Genomic DNA, 12,914 nt, shown 5'->3' on the forward strand with positions numbered 1-12,914 from the left:
GGGCGGGGTGAGAGGGGCACAGAGGGCAAACAATAATATCTGGATGCCAGATGGTACCATCGTAGTGATGGGGCCAGTTCAGTGAAAAACAAAAGGAAATTCCTGACATGCATCAGTGCGGGGGACAAAGCCCTCAGGGAACTGGATATGGACAGAGAGGCCAGTGTGGCAGAATCACCCAATATCTCTTTCTTAATTTCAGTAGGTGTTTATGTTTCCAAAGACAAGTAAGTTATTTTATTTTGGTTTTCCCTGTTAAATAGGTTCCATAATGATGTTTGTACCTGTATTGTAGACTTTTAGCCTACAAAATGAGTAATTTTAAAACTTCCTGCAAATGTTTTACTTTTTAAAAATATACTAGTGAGGACATACACAGGTGTTATCAACTCCTAGGCTGTCACTTGTTCACTTCAGTGTCATGCAGTGAAGAGGAAGAAGAAAGTTTAGGGACACTTCTCCATGTTAAGATTCAATGGCAAAAAAATTACTATACTATATTTGTGGTTGGTCATAAGAAAGATCAGCAAACTGCAGCAGCCTAACATTAGGTAATGATTTCTATTTATTCATTCAAGGAGCCCCTTTAGACAGTCACCACTATTTTGAATTTATGTGTAATATCCATACAGGGCAGAAGCAGTTATATTTCCCTGGGGAGAAAGGCAGCAGTGAATTTATGGAAAGCACCAACAGTATAGAATTATTTGACACAAAGCTGAAGGAAAAGATTGTATTCAAACAAAAATTAAAAGAAACTATAGGGGGACAGATTGTAATCATTCAAATTGGAGTTGTACCTATGCAGCTAGCTCTGGTGCCATTACTCATACAGACGGAGCTTTTATTGATAAGTGGTCATGACCTTTTTCACTTCTCTGAACAATGGCACCAGCAGCTACTCAGTGCTGTGTGTGAGCATCCTGTGGTGTTATCCACACCTTCGATGTGTGGATATACAAACCGATGGACGGGTAGCCTCTCCTGGAGAAAAAGGCCAAGTTTGCATTTGAGATCAAGACAAAGAATCTGGAAGTCTGAGCTCAGTTCCCAGTTCTATCACAGAAAATTTCTAAGCCTTTAAGCAAGCCACTGAGCATTTTATTTTACCAGTAGTATCTGATTTTAGAAGCCTTAATAGATGGGTGTCTGTTTCTTCGAATACTCAGTCTTAGTGGTATGTGCCGTTCTCAAAACCTCAGACTTTGTCTGAACCATGGATTTACCCAATGATGGATTTTAAAAAAAAGCATTAAGCAATAAAAATTAAGGGCAATATGTAATTAAGTAACAGTGCAGAAAGTAAGATATTTTTCTCCATACCTCGAAGGACATCATTCTGTATACACACTTGTATTTTTAATTCACAACACACATTGTAGGAACCAAAGTCCTAGACAGAACAGGCTGTGGCTATGTACATCAGGTGTTCTGGAGATCTTCACAAAACTTGGCAGGGCTCTCCATGGGTCTCACCTTGAACCCACTGTGACCTGCTGTAGAAGGTCTCCCGTTACTGAGCATTGACTCTGTTTTTGTGTTTCTCTTCTTCTGACTTCCCCAGTTATGTATATGTTGCTATATGGAGAGGAATATACACGAGTTTCTAAAGGAGTTCAGTCCTTAAGAGATACCAGAGAAACCACTTGGGCACTCAGCCTTCAAATAAATCCACATGAAAGGGGGTTGTGGCGACGAGGGTGTTGACCTCTTCTCCCCAGTAACTAGTGATAGGACAAGAGGAAATGGTCTCAAGTTGCACCAGGGGAGGTTTAGATTGGATATTAGGAAAAATTTCTTCACTGAGAGGATGGTCAGGCATTGGAACAGGCTGCCCAGGGAGGTGGTGGAGTCGCCATCTCTGGAAGTGTTCAAAAAACATGTGGATGTGGCACTTCAGGACATGGTTTAGGGGACATGGTGGTGCTGGATTAATGGTTGGGCTTGATGATCTTGAAGGTCCTTTCCAGCCTAGTGATTCTGTGATTCTGTGCCCTGAGCTTGAAGGAAAAAAATATCATTATCCCAAGACTGTCATTGTCATCACTGTTCTCAACTTAAATTTTGACATCAGTTTTGCTGCCTTTATATGGAAGTGAACATTTTGTAGCACATTTTAGTCTACAAAAGCTGGGTTTTTAAATATACTTCCTTGATATAATTTACAAAGAGGAAATTTTTTTTGAAACACTAGACACACTGTTGTCTGAAAGGAGCATTCTCATGTGTGAATGTAAATAATAATATCTACAAATGCAAATAGTCCTTGCAAAATTGAGCTGGGCAAGTGGTATCTACCCAGTGTTCATGTATGGATGAAATTCTGTGGACAACTGCAATTCACTTGTACTTGCAGGTCCATTGGATGTGCAGCCACAGCAGGCTGGACTGCTGTGCGTTTCACAGTTTGACCAACGTTTTGTATTAAGCGCTTTACATACAAACATGGTAAGCTGGGTTTGCTGTCATATTAAAATTTCTTTAGCACATATTTTCAGCGATTGTAGTACATTACAAAAACAATGAGCCAAAACCAGCTCAGTACCACACATGAATGACTCCTGCAGAAGTCCATCAGTGTCATTGGCATTACATTTCTTTTCCTCCATTCCTGGAACATATTATGCAGCCCTATGTAGGCTAATGTGCATATGATAAGCGGTATAACAACAGTTCCTTTTGCTGAACACAGTCTTGTGTAAATTGTGAAACCTCAATAGCTAAAAAAAACATTGAAAAATACAATGCCTCTTGTAAATCCAGAACTCACTGTTTTGCAAGGGTGTTCATATAATGGGAAAAGGTTGCTCGTCCATCACCATAAAAGTGCCCACAGGTCAAGGAAACAAGTATAGGCATTTGGTTACAAGCACCATCCATTTTTATCCCGCAGTTTTCTTTGAAGAGTTTTCTACCTTTTATTTTAACATTTTTCCTTTTCCAGCTTGACAGCACTGCTGCCCACAGAGATGCCTGTTTAGGGGGATTGACAGGCAGAGGGACCCTTCAGCCATGCCACAGCTGGGCACTGTAATGTAGTCAGTGCTCCAGCGGCTGAGTAACAACAGACACTGTTAAGTCAGTCGTAACAAAGCAAGGTCATGATTTTCCCTCCTTCCAGCTTTCAATTCTCCACCTCATAGTGATCTCTCTAAAACAGGAGCAAAAAACTCCTCTTCAAAATATTAATTGGAGCTCTCAGAACACACTCACTGCTGTATTTTTCTTTTGGGGAAGAAGCGTATTCATGTCTGCTGTCCAGTGGAATAAAGAAGATGCTTTTTGGTGCAATGGCAACATGTTAATCACTAAGAATTATGCTAAGAGCTACAAAAAGCTCAATATAATCTCTTAGGCAAGAACCACCTTTTTATTTTTCATTTGTACAGCTATTAGCACAACTGGGCTGACAGCTACTACAGCCACATTACTAAACTAGTTATTGCCTTTGTCTTATTCATTGGGGTTGTTATTATAGGACTATTATTACAGTGGGATTTAATTAAACAACATGCAATGACAACTGAAACACTTCATCATTTGCTGTTTTCAAAAAACCCTGCTTCCCAGTAAATTTTCAAAGACGACCCAGATGTTAGCATACAGAAAAGCACAATGCTGTGCAGTGGAAGGTAGACTATATGCAGAACAAATAACTTTATACTCATGGAATTGTCTGCTTATTATTCACATACTTTTTGTGTTTTGTGCTCACCATTTGGCAGCATTTATCATTAATGACCACACGAAGATATTTGAAAGCCTTTGTAATTTCCTGGTTTTAGGATGATGGAGAATTCAGAACCATTTTATGTTTATATTATACATTCATATTACATAAATGTTCAGTATCAAATGACAAGTCCTATATGGAGATTTTGTTTGCAGGGTTTTCTTGGTTTTCCCCCCTTTTTTTCTGCTTTCAGTTCTTTTGATTCAACCAATTCCCTCTTTAGCAGCCAGCAGTTATATTAAAATTAAATTACACTTCCAAATTTACCATTTAAAATGATAATTTATCATTTGGGCCTAGAAAGCTGAATAAAATATAGTTTCCTGAAAGTCTTTCAGTGTTTTCTTTGTGACTTGCTGACTAGAGTAAAATAATATAATATGTGGCTTTTATAGATCAAGCCTCATTTCAAAAAGTATCCAATCTGCTTTAATAATGTTCTTACTTCCCTTTTTTGTCCTCTCTCTTTTGTTCCTGTGTTTGTATGTGTAATATACAATATGTGTAAATGTTCTGAGTATATGAAGTATCTCTGTTTTTCTAAATGAGTACTTTTAATACCTGTCAAAATACTTGGTTTGGAATACAGCAATTTTTCAACAAAGCAAAGTTACACAATTCACAATGTTAAAAAAAACAGGGAACACAGCTTCTGATGAGGACCAGTGCCTTTTTTTGTAACATGATTAGGATTTCTACCTCTTAGTTTGTCAGATCAATTAAACTCAACAAAATATCTAGGTCTCAGTGGCTGACATGGACTGTTTAATCTGTGACAGGAGATTTTCCACATCAAAATAGTATTATAGCAATATTATAGCACGGTCTTAGAGAAAACAAGATGAGTGTCCACCTGTACTGTTAAAGACTATAATCCTTTCAAAATGAAGGTTACCATCTTTGGAACAAGACCAATCTTTTAAGGTAAAATGTCTCAGAGTAGGGAAATGGAATCACTTCACATCATTAGTTTCTCAAAGGCTTTGCTGCAGAAAGAAATCTTGCAGGTTTTGTAGCAGCATTATAAACAGTTTCAAATGTTCCAATAACATATACAATCCATTTCTTTCCTTTCTATTACTTCCTGTGGATAGTGCTAGCAGTGGATATCAGGTTTATAACAAAATGTTATAAACACCCACAAAAAGTGAGTAGAGACGTGCACACTGTCTGCTCTAGGAGACTATGCTGTTCCAGTCAGGGATCCTGATACATACACACTGAGGGGGGAACCAGGCTCCTTTCTTGGTTTTGAATTCTTTTTTTAACTCTAGAGTAAAAGGAAAGTCCTTTTGTCAACTAGAGAAACGCAGTGGATGAAAAAGAGAAGTGCATAAAAATACTTTCAAAGATGCTGATCACAAAACTAAATTTCCTTTTTCTTATCAGACTGTCATGGGATTCTCAAGGTGAGAAATGAGTTTCCTATAGCCCCGAGTAGCCCTAGAACATAGAAGAGACACACATGTATTATTGCCTTCAGCCCTGGGAAAAGCTGTCCAAGTCCAGTGGGGCCTATCTAATAAAGACAGTGACAGCCATGTTTTAGTCAAAAATACCTCTTGTATACTCTGATTTATTTATAAATTTAGCTAATACATATGATTAGGTTCTGAAAGATGTAAATTTCTGTCAAGCAGTTGACGCTATCACAAAAAGCTTTCAGTTCATTAGATTAGCACTCAAAAACATCATTTTAAAAAGAACTTGCTGAGTTTTAAGGAGCTGACATCCCAAACACTCACTGTTAATGGGAGAGCATTATCAACAGGGATTGTTCCTGTGAGGTTCTTAAGGGATCAGTGCCAGATCCAACTAGTCGCTCTTCTGTTCCAGGCCTTGAAGTATATCTGCAACTACTGGCTTAGAATTTGCCTGTGGCAGAAAGTTTGGCAGAATGGCCAATAGAGAAGACAAGACAGTCAGACAAAGCTATCTGAATCACCCTGTAACCTGGATTCATTATTGCAATGCTTTAATACCATCAACATCAGGTATCTAAGCATAAGTAATGTAGGTCATAGAGTACCCTGGAACCATTGTTTCCAGAAAGATTTAGGAATCAGCATAGATCAACATAAGCTGAGCAAAACAAGACATGTTACATTTAAGCAAGGTGGTAATGATGTGGTATGGAGTTGAACATGATCCTTATGCTTCATGTTACTCTGAGTAAAGTGCTATGCCTATTTCCAGTACCGATTATTTTTAAGATGTTGAAAAAGTGGTGACAACACAAAAAAATTAAGAATTTATTTGATTGTTGAGGAAAAAAAAATGGAATTCAGTCTGTTTTGCTTATTCTAATGGTGGCTGCAAGGTGCTTTTATTAAAGTATGTATGGACATTCAGAGGCAAAAATTTAGAGCATGTAAGGGTTCCTAATCAGTGAGACAGGAGCAACAGCCAGAAAAATCCAGAATAGAAATAGAACACTGTTTTTTTAATGAGAAGGAAATTAAATGTGCTGGGGGAAAAAAAGGGCAGCTAAGGAAATGGTGGCTTCTTTATCCTTTTTATGGCTTCAAATTAAGGCTTAAAAATGGTTACTGCAATACAGGAACAATGGCTGAAATTATTTTCCCTGTAATACTGCAACTAGCTGATAACAGCAGCCTGTTCAATACTTACTAGTGACACAATCGTGGTATCAGCTAAGGCAAAGGCAATCTGGGTTGAATTACTAGAGTATTGAAGCGGCTAGTGGGCTCATGCTGCACACTGGGAGATCCCTTGCACTGAAATGTTTTAGGATCAAGGCAGGTGCTTTAAGAGTGCATCTTTCTCCCTGGATGTAAGGAGACACTCTACATGAGTACTTGCAAGCCCTTCCACTGTTGCCGTTGAGTTGTCAACAATATGTCATGGCTCATAATACACATAAGTGTATTTCATAATGGCCCTATGATGAGGTGAAGCATTTGTTTCTCATTAAACAGAATTTGCATGGACAAGACTATATTGCACTTGCTTGCATGGCTGTTTGTGGACATGACTTGCTTTCTTCCTCTCACAGGTTTATCCCTGAGGCTTGGTCCACCTGTAGTGTCACCTGTGGAGTGGGCAGCCAGGTGCGACTTGTGAAATGTCAAGTGCTCCTCTCTTTCTCTCAGTCTGTGGCTGACTTGCCCATTGATGAATGTGAAGGTCCCAAACCTGTGTCTCAGAGAGCCTGCTACAGTGGCCCCTGCAGTGGGGAGGGAACTGAATATACACCAGAAGAAACTGAGCTGCTGTATGGCAGTTTGCAGGAGTTTGATGAGCTCTATGACTGGGAATATGAGGGCTTTACGGAGTGTTCAGAGTCCTGTGGAGGAGGTAAGTGCAAAATGTTTCTGTGCTGGATTTGCTTTCCCTCGTCAAGAGTGTGCTTTACAGTTAATAGCCACGGACGTGCTGCTTTGCTACAGCTATTTAGAATCATAGAGTCATTTAGGTTGGAAAAGACCTCTAAGATCAAGTCCAACTGTAAGATCATCAAATCCAACCTTAAGATCATCAAGTCCAACCATACTTGAAAAGGCATGGATGCAAACTGTGGAAGAAAAACTACATGTGCACAACATATTTTAGCCCAGGACTTCCAGGCTCCGTGGTCAGGCTGTCACCAAGAGTGATCAATGTATCACATAGTTCTATTTCCTTGTATCAGCTGATTACTCAAATGGCACTCATGCAAAAAAGCTGAATGTTAAAGTGGTCTGGTGATACAGGCTAAGAATCACATGTCATTTTTAGTTTTTATCTCTTGATTTGTACTGTGCAAGTATAAACATTTGGAAGCAAATTGTCTTCTCATAACAGATGCATTAAATTATTGATATTCTAAGGGCTAAGCCAGTTCCCTAACTCCTATCACTAAATGACGTTAGTTCCCATCCCAGTGCAAAAGAAAACATATGGCAAAAAAACGCCTAATGATGCAATTGTCTGAAGCTAACAGACTTGGCACCTGGAGTTTCTCAAAGTTAATCAAGGTCTCAGGTTTCACATGCTATAGACTATTAATGCACAATTCTGTGATATCTTTTTTTCCCATCATTTTGTCTAGCTAGTTCTGAGAAATATGTCCACTCCAGTATTTTTGAAATTAAACCTAGACTTCTCTAGCTGTTGTCTTTTTCTGTTACAAGTTTCAGACTATTTAAAAAAGGATTATAATAGATAAATACAGAATAGATGCTGTAGAACTAGAAACCACTCAACGCTTTATGAATGGTTGATAGCATGGTCTGTATAGATTCACCAGTAATTAATTACAAACTTAAAACCCACAGTTAATAGAAATTAATGCAAAGGTTTTCTATGCTTACTTTTAGCTTGCTGACAGTAGTCAGTGTTTAGAGCAGTTCACAAAGAGTTGTCAGACCATCACCAGTATCGCTTTGATTCTTACATAAAAATTATGACACTAGCGCATGCTAAGTGGTGACAAACACTGACTTTACAGGAGTATCTGTCTTATATTGAGGCTGCTAATGAGCAGTAACAATTTGTCACACTCACACTGCGAATACTGAAACCTGAACAGCTTCTAGAAATATCCTCTTGAAATTCAGTAATTTCTTTGAATATAGTGACTATGTGTGTATTTTTCAAATGTTACTCATAGAGATTGATATGACAGAGACATTTTGCTTTATAAATTTAATCTCTTTCAATTGTCAGCAAAAATTGTTAGCCAAGATTTCTTTTTGTCTGACGTCAACTCCAAATTTTCCAGATTAACAGATGCTAAGTCAGATATTTTTGTAACTATAGGTGCAAGACCGGTCAAACTAATTTTATTGGGTTTGGAGTCTCAAGAGAAGAAATTGGATAGATGCAGAAGTAACCTTTCACCTCCCAGAAGCAGCAACCAGAAGGAATTAGTTAGTCATTTGGTCTCCTGTTAGTGGCTGCATTTCCCAGAGCTGTCATCAAATATCATGTAACAATTATTCTATTCTGGTAGATATAAACACAGAAAATTTCATTTGATGGTATTTTGAAAGTGAACTTAAACTGCCTAGATTCACATCCCACGCTTACACCCTTTTATATTGTGATTTCCTATAGAGAACTGATTTCTTTAGGGAAAGCAATTTTAAAGCAGACGGATTTTTGTTCTGGTAATATTGTGCAGTAAGTAATGTTTAGAATTCAGTTACTTGGCAAATAAACTTCTTGAAGTTCATATACTTTTTTTTAATTATCTCTGTGCCATGGAATGTCTGACAGATAACCACAGGTCTTTATATTCTCTAAATGTTCAATGATCCATCCTTGATTTAGGATGGATAAATTATATTTTAGTTTATAACCATTTACTGCATTGACCTATCAAAAACAGAGGGACAGAAGTTATTAGTATGCTGAGACACACTTAGTGTGAGATTCAAGGAGAAGCTGAAGAAAATTATTCTAAGCACATTTGTTTGCTGGAGCAAGCCAGATGATTTTTTTTTTAGTCACTGGCAGAAGCTATTAGAGACAGAAACTTCTGTCATACATAGTCTATCAACCACAGACAGGTTAAATTCGGGCAGGAGCCTTTTTCTTCAATACCCATGTTTTCAGGAAAGATCACTGGTCCTCCTGGTACCTTTAAAAGGTAAAAAGGTGTAAGAATCTCTGAAAGGAAATTATAAGGAGCAGAGTAGAATGCTGGTAGAATAGACTGAAATTATTGGAAATACAATCACAGATGACTTAGGTGACAGGAATAAGCATGAAGAATGAAATCACTGGGAAGTTTGGGGCAGGTTGAATACTGGAAAGTGAAGAGCAGTAGTATCAGAGCTTGGCTATACAAATCTGATAAAACAAACCCATCAGTCTGAGATGGAGAAAAAGCTGAATTCAAGACCTCAGTCAGTCACTTTCGGATAGTCAGCACTGAAACAGACAATGCAAAAGTGTTAAGGTAATTGATAATCATTGGTCAAGAGCTCATTGACTCACTTCAGAGAGGAGATATTGAAGCTGTGGAAGTACACTCAGTTTACAAAATTTTGATCTGAAAAGAAAGACATCCAGCACATACAGATGGTGAGTGAGCTGTATCCCTAGCAAACAGAATGATGTCACCAGCATATGGCAGGACTGGGTGGTTTCTTTTCACAGAGTTAAGAAGTGTATTTTCTCAGTTACCATACCTCTGGATTACCAGCCCTTCTCTACTGGCTTCATGAGATTGGTCTTGCTATCAGGCCTGCACAAATGATCAGTGCAAAGTAGAGACCATTAACTTGAACACAGTGCCGTTTCCCATCAGGTAGAGAACCACCTCTGTTCTGCAGCCAGGAGCAGTCTGTCCTGAGGAATCTATATGCCTCTCTTTGCTCCACACAATATGATAACATGCCCAACAGAAAAATAATTGAGCTGGAAAGATACTGAGCATGACAGGGTAGGGAACTTATTGTGTATGTATAGAAATTTCATTGGTTTCCTTTCCTAGAAATAAATCACTACCATTCGTTTTATTCTTTCAATGGATTATCCTTTTTACAACTTCTTAAGCCTTTTGGGAGATTACTTTAATAGCAAAACGACTTGAAAATATGAGGTCGCCTTGTAAAGAAGGAAACCCACAACTATTTTGGCTGACCTCAGGGACTTTGGTAATTTCGATGCTGATGTCCATGTCCAAAAGTGTCAAATTCCTTTCTCCTCTCCAGTACCTTGAGTACAGTGGAGACACTGCCTGCCCTTGAATCATAAGCATGCCCTGAATAGGCTTTCACACATAGGAGCAAATAAATTGTTCAACACACCACTTTGCTGTAGGCTTGTCCTCAGCCTGTACTGAGAATAAGGGGAATGAATTAATGAATAATTTCAGAAATACAGGAACTATGATGAGTTGCAGCACTTTGGTCCTGTCAAATAATATGATATCATTGTTTGCCTAATGACATGTGCTCTGGCATTAGAAACAGCAAAAGGTATTGTCAGTTCTGTTACACTGTCCTTGGAGCTGTTCGAGCTCTTCCAACACTTTTTTTTTAAACATTAGTGTCTTCAAAAGATTGTGAGATATCTTGGAAAAATAATTGTTAGTTTTGAGAAGATGACGCAATTGTTATGAGTCCAGCTAATCTAACTCAGGAAGTGGGGATGAATGTAAAAAGCATACTTCCACTTTCCTTGAACCACTGTGGATTACATTTTTAGGAAGCTCAGGCCAATTATTATCCTCAGACCCCCAGGGAAGGAGTAGATCCTCTCTCACTAAGTACTCTTTCCTATGGCATGTAGTGTTGCAATCCCTGATTTTCTATCTTTCTAGCCTCGTGATCCAAAAAAAACTGCACTATTCCTACCTTACTCATAGGAAAAGTGAGACAGAGTAAATAGTATGCCAAAGAGTACATAAGGAATTCGGTATCACTAAGGATTTCCTGACTTAAAACATAATTGCCAAATCTTCCAGCTTCTCTCTTAGTCCCAACAGTTACCCTTATTCTGTGCCAGCTCTCAGATACACCCTGCACGTTTGCATCTGCAGTTTAGGTGAAGGTCTGTGGAGGCAGACGGGTAACTGAGAGCAGCTGAATTGTCTGACCTTGTTTTACTTTACTTTTGCATGTATAGCAGTCATATTATTGCTTAAAATATAGCATACCAAAGTCAAGGCCATGTTCACACCTTAGCCTGCTTGGCTGACAAAAAAACATCCTCATTGCAGTAATAGTGAAAGGATGAAAATTTTCGGTCCAGGGAAGGTAAGTGGTGAATGAACCTAGGGACTTTTCACTGCAACAGAGGCACCTTGTGAAACTGCAAGCAAGAGCAAGTAAAAGCTCAACACTCCACGTGGTGTTTTGATCAGGTCATCTCCCAGATGGATGGGGAACAGGATACAAAAGGTGCAGTAAGCAATGCATGACTGTGTCTGGAAAATTGCAGTAGTTACAGATGAAGGCTTTTCCCAATAAAAGGGAGAAAAAGAACTGTGATTTTCCCTACTCAGTCAGGTACGCTGTGCGAAGAAACATCCTCCTTCGATAGATGTTCATACCATACTCCTCAAAGACCAGGCATAGTGCTTGGATGTGGACAGCAAACACCTCACTGCCATGCAGGAAGCAGCCTCCTCACCCTCTGAAGCTGGAGCTGCAGCCCCTGAGCTGACAGCCCTGGCTGTGAGGCTGTGCTTCCCCACATGCAGCAGCCCCAACGCAGCCCAATGGTCCCACTGGGCCCTCTTTGCCCTCAGCTGTCCCTCCAGGTATGGAGAGCTGGCTGTGACCATGTGTTGTTGTGTGCAGGTGTCCAGGAGGCTGTGGTGACCTGCCTGAACAAACAAACCAGGGAGACTGCAGATGAGACACTATGTGTAACCAGCCGCCGTCCACCACAGCTGTTGAAAGCCTGTAGCCTGGACCCCTGCCCCCCAAGGTAGGTTTCTTATATCTTATCACTAGGCATACATTTTTTTCCAGATTTAAGAGACATGCAATTGCTGATGAAGTTGAGAAACTGATCTTCAAGCTCCCCATGAATCTGAGATGTTCGCAGCCAAGGATGCTTGGATCTGGGCATTACTGAATCTCCTGACGAGAGCCTGAGGTGGCTGCTCAGGTTGCAGTACCACAGAGTTAGCTGTCTCAGCTCAGCAGATCTGTGTCGCTCCCCTCGGGACTCCTTTTAACTGATGTGAAGTGAGCAGAGATAATGTGAGTAAGTAAAACTCTGCTACCTCATAAGGTAGTGGGTCAGTGCAGCTGGGTTGGTGGTGTTATCGCAGGTGAAAATACCTAAGCCAGGGCTCTTTGGTCTTGTCCAGACATCGTTTAGTGGATTTTGAGGAATCCATAAGAAACCAAAACAAACTACACAAGTGTGGGTGATTGTAGTCCAGTATGTTGCCCAGAGCCATTTAAACAACAGTAGCAGTATGAAAAAAAAAAAAAAAAAAAAAAGAAATAACTTGTGACCTCAGACTTAATTGTCTTCCTGTCTGGAGACACACACTGCCTCACACATGCTCTTTCTCAGACTGCAGGGACTTACAGCCTCTTCACGCCACAGTCATATTGACCAGGAAGTGCAAAGCAGTGGTAAAACCACAGGGCAAACTTCAGACCGCTTGCCCATTCAGGTCCTGCAGGCAAACAATTTGTGGCTTAACTTCACCCAGAGTTGTGTCAAGTTTAAGGAGACTTCTCCAACCTCCCCTCTCACAAAAGGTTTT

At 39.6% G+C, this 12,914-nt stretch overlaps 1 protein-coding gene across 1 annotated transcript in view; it reads left to right on the top strand.

Annotated features, from left to right (window-relative positions):
• LOC104623296 (ADAMTS-like protein 1) overlaps window positions 1–12,118 on the top strand; it is a gene marked incomplete at both ends in the record, with an annotated part of 27,333 nt that extends 15,215 nt beyond the window's left edge. The window contains 2 exons of the mRNA XM_010290345.1: window positions 6,750–7,051; window positions 11,989–12,118. Of these exons, the coding sequence (XP_010288647.1) occupies window positions 6,750–7,051; window positions 11,989–12,118 (432 nt within the window). The remainder of the gene's footprint in view (window positions 1–6,749; window positions 7,052–11,988) is intronic.
• Between the last annotated feature and the right edge of the window lie 796 nt (window positions 12,119–12,914).

This window comes from Phaethon lepturus, unplaced genomic scaffold (assembly GCF_000687285.1).
Source record: "Phaethon lepturus isolate BGI_N335 unplaced genomic scaffold, ASM68728v1 scaffold7727, whole genome shotgun sequence".
In the NCBI taxonomy this organism is placed as follows: Eukaryota; Metazoa; Chordata; class Aves; order Phaethontiformes; family Phaethontidae; genus Phaethon; species Phaethon lepturus.